The 16,741-nt window shown below is 46.3% G+C and overlaps 1 protein-coding gene and 1 long non-coding RNA gene across 2 annotated transcripts in view; both read left to right on the top strand.

Moving 5' to 3' along the window:
- Nucleotides 1–16,741, top strand: part of LOC309370038 — a 349,876-nt gene that overhangs the window by 202,075 nt on the left and 131,060 nt on the right. The gene's annotated exons all lie outside the window — the stretch shown is intronic.
- Nucleotides 1–16,741, top strand: part of FNDC3B (fibronectin type III domain containing 3B) — a 259,170-nt gene that overhangs the window by 147,841 nt on the left and 94,588 nt on the right. Inside the window, exons 5-6 of the mRNA XM_081910793.1 lie at nt 3,071–3,314; nt 7,689–7,982. Of these exons, the coding sequence (XP_081766919.1) occupies nt 3,071–3,314; nt 7,689–7,982 (538 nt within the window). The remainder of the gene's footprint in view (nt 1–3,070; nt 3,315–7,688; nt 7,983–16,741) is intronic.

Genomic DNA, 16,741 nt, shown 5'->3' with positions numbered 1-16,741 from the left:
TACCGATAAGGCCCTGTGGCTGGTTCCCTGTACAGTGGTGCCTCGCAAGACGAAATTAATTCGTTCCGCAAGTCTTTTCGTCTTGCGAGTTTTGCGTCTTGCGAATCATGGTTTGCCATAGGAATGCATTAAAAATCAATTAATGCGTTCCTATGGAAACCGCCTTCAGACCAGGTCTGGGGACAGTCTGTCCCCCGACCTCTTCTGAAGGCCGGTGGGGGGCGAAAGTCTTTGCTTCCCCCCGCCTGCCTTCCCGGGAGAGCGGAGAAATGCAGCGGTGGGGAGCAGCGGTGGGGAGCAAAGCCTTTCGGCCCCCGCCGGCTTCCCTGGACCTCTTCTGAAGGCCGGAGGGGGGGGAGGCTTTGCTCCCCACCGCTAGCATTTAAAAGAGGTCCCCGGCGAAGCAAGCCCATAGGGAAATTCGTTTTGCGAAGCGCCTCCAAAACGGAAAACCCTTTCGTCTAGCGGGTTTTTCATCTTGCAAGGCGTTCGTCTTGCGGGGCACCACTGTAGCTTTGCTGTAAACAGCTGTAGAGCCTCTTTAAAGCAGAAAGGGGCACAATATTTATGGGGTTGTGGGATGGGGACTCCCAACTGCTCTGCGATCCTCCCCAATCCTTTGCTTCTTCCTCGAAGATCCCCCTTCCCTCAACTCCCCCTCTTTCTGAAACACAAAGAAGAATGGAGAATTACCTTTGGCTCTTTCTAGCCTTGCCTGTGTTTCTCCTCACTGCTGACGCCTTAGTTTTGTAAGCTACTTTCAGCCAATGATCTCTTTCTTGCTGCCCATTCCGTAAAACATTCCTTACTTTGATAGTGCTATATATAAACAGTGGTACCTCAGTTTTTGGACGTCTCTATTGACAAACATTTCAGCTTTTGAATGCCGTAAACCCGGAAATAAATGCTTTGGTTTTGGAACATGCCTCAGAAGTCGAACATGCCACGTGGCTTCCTCTGAGTGCAAGATTCTGAGGCCTAGCTGTTGGCTGTTGAGTTTCCAGTTTGCGAACTTTTCAGAACTCGAACGGTCTTCCAGAATGGATTACGTTCGAAAACCGAGGTACCACTGTATATATATATATGCTTATATATTAAGCATATTAAGCTGTTAAGTTGCAACCCAGAAGTTCGAAAACATACGTCACAGGGTGTCAATACAGAGTCCCTTCTATTTGTTGTATTTTCTTTGCTTGCTGAGGTGCTGGTTTTGTGTGTGTGTGTTCTGGTTTGCTCAAGTCAGTTTGCTGTGTGGCTACAGTGTGGACGTCCTCTCTTGGCTTGTTTACTTGACTATACGAGGTGGTGTCAACTTTGGAGTGCTCTGCTGAATTGCTTTGTGTAGGGCAGGAGTGGAGAACCTTGGGGCCAGATGTTGCCCTTAGACTTCTCTCTTACCCTTGGGCCTCTCTCTAAGCCATGGCCCATCTCCCCAGACCACACCTCCTCACTGTTGTTCCACTGTTGCACCCTTATTGTCTGTACCTGGCTAAAATGGGCCTTTGAATTCTGATAATGCCTTTTGCTCATCTGGGTAGAGCATAAAGAGGAAGGGGTGGGTAGAGCATAAAGAGGAAGGGGTGTGTGTGTTTATATGTAGAAACTATCCTACTGTGGAAAGACAGTTTTTACATTTGAGTTTGAATGGTCATCAGTCATGGATGCTTTAGCTGAGGTTCCTGCAGAGGGTTGAACTAGATGACCCCTGAGGTCCCTTCCAGTTCTACAATTCTATGATTCTTTGCTCCTCCTACTTTTGCCTCTGGCCCCACCAGCATGTGGCCTTCATAAGGTTGCCCAGAAGTAAAAGTGGCTATGAATAAGTTGGCCTATGTCTTACCTATTCACTGAAAGTTGGGGGGTGGGGTGCTACACGTTTCAAAGCTGGCTGAAGTTTTCGTGAAAAGTGATTCCTTTTTTGGCCCAGCTCTGTTTCCAACACACTCCAGAAAACCTTGTTCTCTTGGGACGGACAGTGGGAGGAACTCATAGCTTATATAGACTCGAAGTGCCGGGCTGCGTGAACCTGTTAAGTCAGACAGAACATTACCTAAGCCTGTAGGAAACGCAGATATGATTTCTTTATGAAGTCTTGGGTAAATCTGTTCAAATGTATTGAGTCTCCGTTAATTCCCAAGGTCACAATGAAAATACAATTTACCTTATAGAAACATGACTATAAACTTTAAATCCCCCCATAGAGAACTTTTCCCCAAAACATACCCAGAGTCAAAAGTAATATGCCGTTATTTGTCAAAAACTTTAGGCATAACCTAGCCAAAACTTAGTTCTTGGTGATTGATTTCAGTGGGGAGAGCTAAGGACGAACGTAAGAAGATCTCTGCTAAATCAGGCCAATTGCCCACTTAGTTCAACATTTTATTCTTACAGTGGCCAAGGAGATGCCCATTATGGGACATGAACCCTATTAAGACACCCCCATCTAAAACTTGGAACTGGGTGCTTTCTGCAGTACAAAGTAGATGTCAGGCACATCTTGTCTGCTTCAGGGACATGTGGAAGGTGACTGAGCTGATTTAATTAAAAAGAGGTGTAGGGGTCAGCTCTGGCTCCAGGATTAGGGGCATTCTCAGGTAGGATATCCACAGATGGGCAGTGTTCGGTCCTAATTTATCATTTGCCCATTATAGCTCCTTTATCTGAAACGGTGGATTCTTACGCTTTTGGGGGGTTTTTTTGTTGCAAATAAATAATACATTGTTCACCGTTAGCTCTGTCCGTGCTGTTCGGTGTTCATGAATAAGGCAAGGTTTGTCCATTCAAAGGGGGCCGCCGGGCACGTATTTCGGTTTTCCTTTGATCTCCATTCAAAATTCCATTGATAAAGCAGTTATGGAATGCCTTGCTATAATTACTGTGGCTGCCTGAGTGTCTGCCGTGAACGACGTTACCACCAAAAGTGCTAGCGCTTCGATATGAACGTTATTCTTCCTAACCATGAAAAGCTTTTTATTATTATTAATGTGAATAAAATCTGTGCGTCTTAAAATTATTTCACCTGTGAATTGCATCCGTTATATCAACCTTGCTGCCTCCTCTTTTTTTGCAGGTAATAGAAGACAACACGGGTGTTCGCAGGGTGGTGGTCACACCTCAGTCTCCGGAGTGCTACCCTCCCAGCTACCCTTCTGCCATTTCTCCGACCCACCACTTACCCCCGTATCTTACTCACCACCCGCATTTCATTCATAACTCTCATACGGCTTTCTACCCACCGGTGACTGGGCCTGGAGACATGCCACCCCAGTTTTTCCCTCAGCATCATCTCCCCCCAACAATCTACGGAGAGCAAGGTAAGAGGACAACTGGTGTGGGGTTTCTAGCCTAGCAGAAGCAGCTCGCTGGGTGCTATGCTAGCCTCCCAACAGGTGGGTCGCTGTTGCTCACAGGGAGATGGGCACATTGCAAACACACTGGCATAGCCGATCCAGCATCCTGCCAATGCGTTTCCACCATGCTGCCCTCCTTTCTGCGTCACCTTCTCCTTCCCTATAAGCAACAGCCACCTAACTCTTGGGGATCAAGCATAGCGACTCTGCCCTACCCAGTGAGCCTCTTCAACCATCTGGACTTCGTGTATTTTGCTGTTTTCCCCCAGCATGATTGTATTTTGCATGGGTTTTTTTTAAAAAAAAGAAACAAAATGTGTACAATACAAAGCTGATTGAAGTTACAGGTGTATTACAGGGAAGGGATTTATTTTTCTTTAAATGTTTGCAGTATTTGCTTCATTATCAATACCAGGCTTTGAAGTTGTACCAGTGAAATGTTGCAATTTGCCCCTTCAGCTATAAGAGGAGCAGCGTTCGAAACTCCCGTTGTCCTAGGCGCATTTTGCAACAGGGTTTTCATTAGCGCAAGCAGTTTCTGAGCTCTGGGCACAGTACTGCGCCTAAGATTTCAGATTAAAACTGCAGAGCGGAAGGAAAGGGGACCTTTTTCTGCCTCCCCACTTCCATCTACTCTCTGAAGACTGGAGAAGAATATTAAGGGGTGTGGGCAGGGGACGGACTAGACCAGGTGAAAAACGAACATAATATTTTAGCTGCAGTTCATTCATTTTCAGCTTTGTATTTTTGTTATAATAAAGTGCGCCTAGACATTCCGTTGTTGCGCCCATAACCAAGGTTTAGGGTGCCATTAAGCTCCTAGCTTTCATATCTCTGTTCCTCACTCTGAAGAGGAGTGCTGCTGCTTGCGACTCCAGTCATCTTAGAGCTTTGTAGCACTGTTAGGGGCTCGCTGGCTGGGAGGGACTTTGCTTTTGATGAAGCATTAGGGAGAAATTCCTAATTATAAGACCAGGGGAGTTGGAGGCAAGATGCTTCTGGATATTAGTTGCCTGAATGTTGCTGTTGGGTATCTGGTTTGGGGCTGCGAGAAAAGACCAGCCTTTGGCATAGCTTGCCATAAATGGGGAATCACTTTTCTTGGAGGCCTTCAGAAAGAGGCTGGGTAAGCGTCTGAGGGACTCTTCAGGACCAAGGCTTCCTACCATCCGGGCGCGGGGTGGTGGTTGTGCTTGTCCGGTGCATTTGTGTTTAGCCAGCTGCAGTCAGGTTAGCAAAGAAAATGAGATCTGGCAAGCCTTGCCCTGCAGGCAAGGACCACTGTCAGAAAGAAGCAAACACGAGTCCCCTGTTTTGCCGCTAATGAATAGAGACAAAGCACCTTTATCCCTCATGTCATGTGAAGTCACGCTGGTGACTTCTCAAAAAATGGAAAAGACGAGAGGTGTCATTTATTTATTTTGCAAAAAACACACAACTCCCAACAACAAATCTTTTGCCTGCTTCTGGAAAAGAATGTCACTGTGAAACTGTCTCATGGTCCCTGAGGGTAACAGGGCCATCCTTATTGTGTGTGAGAGATTTGAGCAGATTCCTGCATCAGAGATGCTCCTCTTCATGTGTGCTGCGAAGGAAGACCCTTTCCCATTTATGATAATGTCATCAGAATGCAAGACATGCAACTGAAAGCAATTGAGAGCAGAATTGTTCCTGATAGATGTGGTTAATCTGCGCCATACCCAAATGGTAGAATTCAAAACAGCAGCAGGGATTTTGCAGTGAGTTTCTCAACATAGGAAGCCGCCTTATACCAAGTCAGACCATTAGGTCAGTACTCCCTGCACTGGCTGCCAGCAGCTCACCAGGGTTTCAGGCAGGGGTCTCTGCTAGCTATGCTTTGTAGACACCAGATATTGGATCTGGGACCTTCTTCTTGCAAAGCCGATGCTATTGCCCCTGAGCTGGGTCCCTTCGCCCCAGGTGTTTTGAACGGTCACATCTTTTCAGAGCTCATTTTCCCCACTGATGGGATTTCTGCTTCCTTTAGTGGGGAGTCCCATGAGCTATATAGCCTTTGGTGCCGATGAAAATGCTTCACTATGAACTGTTGTTTTCATAAAACTGGCCTGAGATCTACAGGTATGGGGCGGAATACACATTTATTAAATGAATGAATGAAACCTTCTGGCGGTTCCCTCATTGCGAGAAGTGAGGTTACAGGGAACCAGACAGAGGGCCTGCTCAGTAGTGGCACCCACCTTGTGGAACACCCTCCCTTCAGATGTGAAGGAAATAAGCAGCTATCCTATCTTTAAAAGACATCTGAAGGCAGCCCTGTTCAGGGAAATTTTTAATATTTAACGCTGTACTGTTTTTAACACTTGATTGGGAGCCGCCCAGAGTGGCTGGGGAAACTCAGCCAGATGGGTGGGGTATAAATAATAAATTATTATTATTATATTATTATAAACAACACGATGGAAGTATCACAATTTGTTAATGGCGATATACTCAACCCTAAAATACTCAGTAGACAACGTAAAACCTGAGATTTAGAAAAGCTATAAATAAGTAACTCCCCCAACAAAAGCACATTTTTCCTAAGCCTATAAACCTGGGCTCCAGAGGGGCTCTGTGAGCAGGCTGTTGCATATATTTGGGGCCATTACTGAAAAAGCCACACTTTCCCCATAGCATTTCTTACCTCCTTTTTCATTGAGAGAACTGTGAGCAGGGTCTCCAGTGTAGACCTTAATGAGCTGTGCAGTATACACAGCTATGCCTGGCATTACCGCTCATTTTCCATGTGGCTCCAGAGGAACTGGCAATGCCATGATGCTGAGCTTAACCCTGTGGTCAGAGGCTCCTGCCTCCCCATGGAGTTTCAGATGCCGCACAGTAAATTTAGGTGAAGGTTGACTTGGCCCAACCTATAATTTATGGAAATAAAGCCCTTTGACATGTGTTTAGAATTAGGACATGAGAGGCATAGCTTTGCCATGCAGAGAGTTATGAATAGTAGTCTTCCATTTCATTCCTCGGTGCTTGAAAGTCTTTTAGGTCTTGGGGTATGCTTTTAGGTCTGGAGCAAGCTTGGAAAAAGTCCACGTATCATTATATAAGCTATGCTCACAACTCTAGCATTTTGTGCTGCAATATCTCCCAGATTCTGCAACTACAGAAGATGTGTTTTGCAGTTGAGCAGATGTGCATGGATGAGCATATTCTGTGCTCTTCACAGATTTGATGCAAATGTGCTAAATATATAAAGGAATGACCGGGATCTATCAAAGGAATGTACTAACTGAAGAAAGCCCCCCTCCTTCTCAGCTTCTTCAGTGAAGATACGGTACAAGTTGTAACAAAACATCTGTTGTTGTGGTCACCTGCGGTTCTTGGCTGCATTTGCTCGGAGGACATTTTCAAATTAAAGGATGGCCAGTTTCTTTTTTAGACAAGAATGGACAAGATTATCAGGATTGGCTCATGGTGCAAAATGTTAATTTCAGGCATGTGCATTTCTAGGGCTCTTGCTGACATTATGTTTGAAAACCTGAAATAAAAAATATTCTAGGTTTGACCTACTGGCTCTATGAGACACTTTGACTTGACGCTGAAGCATTTGCATGTACAGTGGTACCTCGGGTTACAGGCGCTTCAGGTTAAAGACACTTCAGGTTACAGACTCCGCTAACCCAGAAATAGTACCTCGGGTTAAGAACTTTGCTTCAGGATGAGAACAGAAATCGTGCAAAGGCGGCGCGGCGGCAGCAGGGGGCCCCATTAGCTAAAGTGGTGCTTCAGGTTAAGAACAGTTTCAGGTTAAGAACGGACCTCCAGAACGAATTAAGTACTTAACCAGAGGTTCCACTGTATTCAGTGATCTGATTCACATGGCATGGTAAACCTAACTTGTTTACCATGCAAACAACAAGTGCTTGTTGAAGCTTCAACAATAACATGGAGCGCAATTCCATTTTGTTCCTTCCTCCGTCTTTTCTTTACCGCTGAACCGTGTTGAACCAAGCCAAGGTTTGGTTTGCATTTCATCTTAGCTGGGACTTGTGGTCATGCTGTCTCCTTAACCAAGAACAATCCTTGGCTACAGCTCATGGTTAGTGAGACCTATAGCTTCACCACCACTCCTGGATTGGATGACTTGTTAAGCCAAGTCTTGGCTTAGCTCAACTCTGCAGGAAAGAGGGCTTGGGAGGAGGAAAGCAGCTGCAACCTCCTCTTCGGGAAATCTCATGGTCCTGGTAAGTTTAGTGTTTTGTGGGAACGCAAGGAGTGTTTTTAATTATGGTGGTTAAATGAGTGCTGATGAATCTGGCTTTGGAGTCTAAGCTGAACCTGTTTCTTTTCTTTAAATTTCAGAGATTATACCACTATATGGAATGTCCAGTTACATAACCAGGGAAGATCAGTACAACAAACCACCGCACAAAAAAATCAAAGAACGGCAGATCGATCGCCAAAACCGTTTGAACAGCCCCCCTTCGTCCATCTACAAGAGCCATCTAGGAAACTGTTCCCCAGTCTACAATGGCACCATCAAGGCTCACAACGGAGCCGCGAACGGGGGAGGAGGGGGAGCAGCCGTGCCTGTCGTGAAAAAAACCGAACGCAGAGCAAGAAGCAGCCCAAAGTCAAGCGAGCAGGAACTGCACGGTAAAGTTTGCTGGTGCTTCTTCGTAATAGATTTCAGTAAATAAAAATAATAATACTCTCAATAAACTAAGCTAAAGGGGCACCAATGTCGTTCAATGAAGCATCAGATGCATAAGTAGTAAGCCGAGTTGCTTTCGTTTTGAAGTTCGGAAAAGATTGGGACAGGGGAGGTTGGATAGAGCTTTGCCTGTTCTCTCTTTGTGGGGCCACTTTGTGCATTACACAGTAACCTGGGTTTTCCCATAGACTGTACACTCAGCAGAGAGCTGTAGCTAAAGGGAGGTCCCTGAAAGAGGTCCCCTGTATTTTGTCCTTTTTGGCAAAGACATCGATCACATTTTTAGGTTAAAACATCAGCACTCCACCTATAGTGAATGCCGGAAACAACCTTGAATGCTGTCTAGTACCATTATTAAAAATAGCTTCTGGGTTGTATTTAATGCGGCACGTGCCGTGTTTTGCTCGTGTAATGGAACTTCCTCTTGCCCTTCTCCCCTGCCTCCTGCAAATCTTCTCCAAGGAGCCCCCCAAGCCTAGAGTGTCCAGGGAGAGGGGAGGAGACTGAAATTTCATTGGGCAAGCAAAAGTCTGCTGTTCCAGTGGTTGGCAGCATGGGATACAAGTGCTGGTTCCCTTGGTATTTTAAGAAATACATAAGATTAGATAGCTTTCCTGCATGTATGCTCACTTGGAAGTAAATTCTGTTAAGGTCACTGGGACTTACTCCCAAGGAACAATGCGCAACTGCTACTTGTGGGCTTTGTTAAATTCCAAGCTGCGATTTGAATGCCAGAGTTTAGCTATGTGAAGAAGTACTTCGTTTTGCCTGCATATCCCTTTCCAACATTCAGCTTCATGGAATGGCCCTGAGTTCCGGTGTCATAAGAGCGGGAGAAGCACTTTTCTGGGTCCACTTTCTCTGCCCCATGCATAGTTTTATATAGTTTTTAATTTTAAAAAGCTAACCTCTTCTATATGCATTAAAAGCCCCTGCCCAATAAGGAGTAGAGGGCAAGTCTTTTAACTGCATTGCAATATTACCCCCATCAGTTGCAACTCAAATTTGTAGCCATTACAGATTTGTATGCGAGCGACAACGGCCGTCCCCACCAAATACATTATGCTTCCTCTCCTGGGGATTAAAGCAGGAAACATGCTGAATGTTTACAAATCTCTGGAGGATATAATTTGGGGCCAGCTCAGTTTGGCCCACTTTGACTTTCAGTTCTCCAGCTGATGGACACTGGGTCCTGTTTTCAGATTTCCTGGGTGCTACATGTTTTAAAAGATTATGCAAAATCAGCAGCCCTCTTTTGGCATAAAATATACCTTTTGGCTGAAGCTCTTCTGGGTACATATGCAAGTAAACACCCCTTTCACCACCTGCAAGGTCTACACCCACTTCACTTGCAGGAACGATGAAGGATGATTCCTTGGAGCTATCTGGCAACTGTGGTCGTTTCCTCTTTTCCCAGACACAACAAATGAGTTGCTCAGGCCACAGAGTGAAGCGTACATCAGGGAGTAGATGTAGCAGATGCAGCAGGTGCCCTGCCCATTGATTTGCTTCACACCCAAACCATTCCTTATGCCCAGGAGTGCTACGTTTGTCCTGTGTTCTTGGCTTCTCTACTTGAAAAGATCAGGCAGTAGCTGATCAAAAAAGATCCTGTGTAGCCTGATATATATCAGGGACGTCCAACTCCCAAAAGACTGCAGTCTACTCCTAGGGGGGGAAATTGCAGTGATCTACCCATGGGGAGATCCCAATTTCCATTCGCTTTTGGGGGGAGTCGAGCCATTAATCGCTCACATACGTACAGCGATAACGCCGTCTTCGGCTTTTGCAATTGTGCACAAATGAAGGACAGAGCAAGGGGACAGGGCCGGATGATCTTTTTCCCCGGCGGAGTACAATGAGACCACAATCAACGGAGGATCGACCTGTCGATCGCGGTCGACCAGTTGGCCATCCCTGATATATATCATAACAACATAGAGGAGCTGGGTATGTTTAGCCTGGGAAAGAGGAGACTGAGAGGAGATAGGATAGCCATCTTCAAATATCTCAAGGTCTGTCACATGGAAGAGGGACCATGCATGTTTTCTCCTGCTCTGGAAGATAGGACACGAACCATTGACTTCAGGTTACAAGAAAAGAGATTCCAACTAAACTTTCGAAAAAACTTTCTGACAGTTATGAGCTGTTTGGCAGTGGAACAGACTCCCACGAAAGGCGGTGGGCTCTTCTTCCTTAGAGGTTTTTAAGCAGAGATTGGGTGGCCATGTGTCATGGATGCTTTAGCTGAGATTCCAGCATTGCAGGGGGTTGGACTAGATGACCCTTGGGGTCCCTTCCTACTCTTAAGATTCTATGATGATATGATTGGTTATGATAGAGCTGCTCCCAGTCAGAGGAAGTCATACTGGATTACATGTACAATTAGGCTGACCTGGTTTGAGGCCGCTTCCTATGCAAAATAGCAGCAGAAGCTGTTTGGTTTGCAAAAATCCTGACATGTCTCTGTCTGAGTTGCAAGCATGTTGTCCTAATACTGCAGCCGCACATTGCATGATTAAGAGCGTGCATCTGAGATAGAGGCTGCAAGTGTTTTGCATGTAACACAGAGTCGGTGGGCACCCTTGGAGAGTTGCTATCGCCAAGGTCTCCTTCCCCTTCTGACTTCGTGGCCCCCAAGGCATTTATGAAATGGCACACCTGTGGCCAGGTTCACAAAGCTCCCCTTTGTTTCCAGTAGTGATGACTCACGTCAATAGGGTCTGCATGTCAGAGCTACAAAGGTTCGCCTTTCTTCCTCTCCCCGGTTGGAATGCTTGGCCTTGACTTTGACTCCAATATGCAGCTCCTAGTGCTGAAGTTTCAAGAGGGGGGAAATGAATGCTTTTCTTTTCTTTTGGTTTGTTTTCCCAAGCTGGCAGGGAAAAAAAAAGTGTAGCTGTTCTTCCACCCCGCTTTTTTCAAAGGGGTATTGTGCTTTGGCGTTTGTTTGCTTCCGTCTCGCTGGTCTCCGCAAAGATCCCCTTTCGAAATTTACCGATGGCAAAAGCGGCACTGCCTTGAATTTTTCTGCTTCTCAAATCTCGCTTTTGCTTTCCACAAATTCTGGCTCGGCGCTTAATGCTGCAGGAAATGCTGTAGCTTTAATTTAATTTTCCTGGGCAAAGCTAGCTCTCCTGTAGAACAACTGGGATTTTTGCATCGGGCACCAGCTGTTGGGGCTTCAAAATGAGCAGATATTCCTGAGCACGCAAGTTCAGCTGTCCTTGTTTTAACCATGAACATGTAACTGCGTCATATATGTTTATCAGTGGACGCTCGGGTTGCCAACATGATCCGTGCAGGATGCACGTTCGCAACCTGCAGCATTCACAACCCGTGTCTGCACACACACGCGTTGCGATTTGCTGCTTCTGAGCATGTGCAGTGTGCAATTTAGCGCTTCTGTCAATGCGCGGTCCCCAAAACCCCGAAGTAACCCATTCAGATACTTCCGGGTTTCGGCAGTCCGTAACCCGAAAAAATGCAACCTGAAGTGGCTGTAACCCGAGGTATGACTGCATAACCTCTGTATAGCCACTGCTAAACAGACACTAGGCTTGGCCCTCCTCTCGTGTTTTTTGAGGGTGTGGGTAGGGATGAGGAGGATGAGAGTGACATTTGCACATCTGGTTTTTGGAACAGGCTAAGAAAAATGGTTGGGTGGGGAGATGCAGCGCTGATGGTTGATTTGGAGTGGGGCTTGCTACAAAATGAGGTGTTGGGTACCGAGAGGACACGGGTGGCACTGTGGGTTAAACCACAGAGCCTAGGACTTGCCGATCAGAAGGTCAGCGGTTCGAATCCCTGCGACAGGGTGAGCTCCCATTGCTTGGTCCCTGCTCCTGCCAACCTAGCAGTTTGAAAGCACCTCAAAGTGCAAGTAGATAAATAGGTAGTGCTCCGGCGGGAAGGTAAACGGCGTTTCCGTGCGCTGCTCTGGTTCGCCAGAAGCAGCTTAGTCATGCTGGCCACATGACCCGGAAGCTTTATGCCGGCTCCCTTGGCCAATAAAGCGAGATGAGCACCGCAACTCCAGAGTCGGCCACGACTGGACCTAATGGTCCGGGGTCCCTTTACCTTTACCTTTACCTTTACCTAGGCACGACACAGATGCAAGTGATGGTTGCCTAGCAATTTCTAGTGACTTTACCTAAAAACCACATTACCCTCTGCCCCACCCCTTTCTGTCCCTGCCCTTGTCCTATCCTTAAGAATGGTTCAGTCTGGTTTTTGGAACAAAGGCTAAGAAAAAGGTTGGGTGGGGAGATGCAGCGCTGATGGTTGATTCGGAGCGGTGCTTGCTATAAAATGGGGTGTGGGGTACCGAGAGCAAATGGGGGGGTGGTATCTGGAGGAAGCTGGCACTCTAGTAAATTTCTAAAGGAGGCATTTGGTACAGAAGAAGCTGTAACATACCACTAGCAGTCTCACAGGACAGAAACTTCTGCCATTTTCTTTGAGTAGTTCTGCTTGTTTGATGGATATATTTGCGTTGCTTTTCATGTGAATAAGTGCTCAAGTGCTCACATCAGTTAAATGGGATGTGTTTTATTACATTTCGATATGAGGGAGCAGCATGCATGTTTCTGGGTACGCAGCATGGCTGTAATTGTGACCAAAGATGGAAATCTCAATACTAATCAAATGCCAGTTCTGGGGCTAGACCAAAGCCATATCAAAATTCACCAGCTACTTTGGGGTATGTGTTATGAAATATTGAAAACTGCTGTGTTTCAGGGGAGGGAGACAACATGTGAAAATAAAAGGAGGGCATTTGTAACATCTAAATGTGAAAGTACTGTATGTTTTGGCAGTGAACCTGAGGTTATTATTTCGTATTTGAAAAGTTCTTTGGATCATGCTGCCAGACCTCATGGAAATTGGTTGCTTCTCCTCTGCCATTCTTCACCTAAAAGAAGTGGACTTGTTTTCTTCTGCCCTGGCTCTGATTAGGAGATATTTTGAAGCTACATTTTTCTGGGAAGTTCTGCAGGCTGCACAGCTGTGGAGCATGATCGTGGCTGGAAAATGCCAAGAAAACGGAATGAAGTCAAGTGCTGGAACGTTCACTGGGTCAGCTAGGGAGTGCTTTTTAGTTAAAATTGCACAAAGGAAAGGACAGAAAACAATGCAGGAAACGTTAATCAAATTGGTGTGTGTCTGAGAGGAGGCTGAATTTGTTTACCGCCCTTCCAGATAATCTTAAGAAGACAGTCTTGCCTTTTGGATTCCGGTTTTGCAAAGTTTGCTTCCTAATGAAACTGCAAGTCGAGGAGTCTCAGAAATACCTTCAGCTCCTTAGATTGGATACCCTGCAAGCTCTGAAGTGGAAAATTGGGGAGGAATTTCCCAGTGAAGGCAAAGAACGTGCGTTTCTCAAAGCCATGGAAGCTCTTCCTGTAAGGCTTTTAGAGCCAAACGCACCAGAACGGGGATGTTTAAAAAGCCTCTTGTGGGTCGGCTGTCTTCCTATTTAAATTTACTTAGGACATTTTGCCGTTGCACCTGACAATCTTCTCAGCAGGATGTTGCGAGGAGCAGTTTCTGGATGAGCCCCATTAAAGCACAAACTAATTTTGTCCAAATGGCCCAGAGAGGGGAAAGGGATGTACATAATACAAAACTGTGTGACCCTCAGAAGGTCACAGGTCCGCTGTTCACACAGTGTGGCACCAGCAATGTGTTTGGCGCTGAATAACTGGAGTCGTTGGCAAGAGATCGCTTGAGTTGGGTCGGCTTAAACAGCCAAACCTACTTATTTAAGAATGTTTGGAGTTAGAGTAAATTGCACCTCACCGAGAAAATTCTGCTCTCTTTTTTAAAGCGTTTCCCATAGCATCGCTGAGAGCGTTTTGTGGTAGTGTGCTGGATTAAAGAGCCTGAATTCAAATGATAGCTGTGTTCTGTCTCCATTGTTTGGAAACTTCAGCTGGTGCAGAATTTGGCAGCCAGGTTGCTCACCAGGGCAGGATGGTTGGAGCATATCACGCTGACCCTAGCCAAACTACCCTGGCTGCCCATTAGTTACCAGGCCCAATTCAAGGTGCTGGTTTTGACCTATAGAGCCTTAAATGGCTCAGAACCACAACACCTCAAGGACCGCCTCTCCCCATATGAACCTACTCAGAGCCTGCGATCATCATCCGAGGCCCTTCTTTGTGTGCCTTCTCCACGAGAGATCAAGAGGGTGGGAATACGAGAAGGGGCCTTTTTCTGCAGCGCTCCCTGTTTGTGGAATGCTCTCCCTGGGGAGGTTCGCCTGGCGCTTTCATTAGACACTTAGGCATCAGGTGAAAACGTTCTCTTCAACCAAATGTGTTTGTGGAAAGTGGGGATTATTGGTTTGTTTTTGTTCTTGTTTTTATTATGTATCCTGCTTTTTTTATATTGTAATTTTATGTTGTGAACCATCCTGAGATCCATGGATGAAGGGCAGTGTCAGGTGCTGGTGATGGTTGCTGGTGAGTAACCAGGCAAGACTCCGACCTGTTTTTACAGGTTTTATTTGGTGCAAACTATTTACAGCGCAGAACCCCAAAGTTCATGTCCGCCTTAGTCACTTGCAGATTCCGGGAGTGGCCCTTTCCGGTTTCTCCCCCAACATAAGAACTTAGACACCCCAAATCTCCACATCCCCTCCTTAGGTTTCACCCCTCTGTGCAAGCTGGGCGACGGAAACGGCATGTCTGTTTCCTGGTCAGCCAGTCTAGATGAGGTGCTTGGGCTCTCAGTAGCGTCTTCGAGCCCTCCCCTCGCTTGGCTACCCCCTTCCGTCTCTGCTCCACTGGAGGTGTGGCTTTCCCCACCGCTGGACAGAAGCGTCGGAATCTCTCTGTATTTCCCTGCCCCACTCCCCTGTTCCGATGGCAGTCCCCTGACAGGCAGTATACAAATTTAATAAATAAGATTAAGAATAATTGTCATGGTCAGCATGCCTCTGAATGCAAGATGCTGGGAATCATAGGCTGGTAGAGTGCTTCTGTGCTCTTTTTCCTGTTGTGGGCTTCCCACAGGTATCTGGTTGGCCATGGGGAGAATAGGATGCTGGATTAGATGGGCCACTGATTGGCATGATCCAACATCGCTGCTCATACATTCTTAAGCCAGCGTGGTGTAGTGGTTAAGAACAGTGGACTCGTAATCTGGTGAACCGGGTTCGATTCCCCGCTCCTCCACGTGCAGCTGCTGGGTGACCTTGGGCTAGTCACACTTCTCTGAAGTCTCTCAGCCTCACTCACCTCACAGAGTGTTTGTTGTGAGGGAGGAAGGAAGGGAAAGGAGATTGTTAGCCACTTTAAGACTCCTTAGGGTAGTGATAAAGCGGGATATCAAATCCAAACTCTTCTTAAGCCCCGGCTGCAGTGGTCCTGAAGCTGGACCCTGATCTGTTTCCCATGTCTAATAGAAATCCAGCATCACCTCCACTTAGGTCAGCGTGTGCTCTCACAGTCACAAAAGTTTAAAAACAAAGCCCAGACCTGCTGCACTCAGAGCAACTAAATAATATTTTTTACAGCCGGTTTAGTCCGAGTCAGGCAAAATATCTGATAAAATTATTTACCTTTTAGGATGCAGGAGGGAACCTCCGCTATTCAAAATGCGATGGGGGTGAAAATATGTTTTAGAGGAGACTTCGAAACGCAGCCTTTTGCATGCACATTCTCACAAAGCTGCAGTGTGTGGTTTGTTGAGAAAGAGAAAAATCAAGCAAAGCAGCATTCGGTATTTGTAAATGAAGTCCACGGTTTAGCTGACATGTGTATGACATGGCAGCTGGCAGCTTCCTTCTGGATCTCCGGAGCAATCTGAAGAGCCAGCTTCTGCGATGTGATTTTGGCAGGCGTGTTGCTGTCAAACAACAACAGTCTTGTTGCCACACAAGCTGCTAAGGAATGGTGCTTCAGGATCCCTATACATAACTGGTGCTGAAATTCTCTGGGACTGGATTCTGCTTGCACTGTACAGTAGGAAAGGGAGCTGAGTAGAAGCGGGAAGGGTTTCCGTGTAATAGGCAGGCTGCTTAACAGAGTTTTGAGGTTTTGAAAAGCAACTGCGTTATTTTGCAGGCTTTTCTGGACGACACGGTTGTTGTTTTTCTGCACAATAAATACGGTAGCTGTTTGCTGCAGGATCTTCTCCCCACAGCTAGCGCACCTGTTGTGGGGAAAATTTGCACTTTCCAGCTACTCAGACAGATGTGTTTGCCCCCTCTGGGCAAATGTGATTTTTTTCCAGGTAACATGCTTAGTGGAATAATCAGCACTGCATAATGAGCTACAGGTCCCTGTCACATCAGTGTCAATGTTCTTTCCCCACCCTAAGCCATTTTATGACTAACATTTATACACACACACACACACACACTTAGAGGCTGAGCAGGGGCCCAGATAGTTGTAGTCATTTGTGGCAAGGTTCATGAGCTCTTTCAAAGCATGCAAACATGCAGGATATGAGTGTGGTCAGTTTTGTGTATTCTGACTCACCAGTATGGGAGCACACATCTATTAAACCATGGCTTAGATCTGCTTTTCTCCTTCCATTCTTAAGAAGATTAGCATTAGGCTTTGTAAGTTCACTTCTGTCTTCATGGTGCTTCCAACTCTGGGAGTGTAGCAATGGCTATAGCTGTAGCTTGTAAGTTCATGTGTCGTGCCAAACCATAGACAGCACAGACTATTGTCTCTATAAACTAACTTCA

This window comes from Podarcis melisellensis, assembly GCF_964234715.1.
Source record: "Podarcis melisellensis genome assembly, chromosome: 5".
In the NCBI taxonomy this organism is placed as follows: domain Eukaryota; kingdom Metazoa; phylum Chordata; class Lepidosauria; order Squamata; family Lacertidae; genus Podarcis; species Podarcis melisellensis.
Note: the sequence above shows the minus strand (reverse complement) of the source record. Positions and strands in the feature narration are given on the sequence as shown.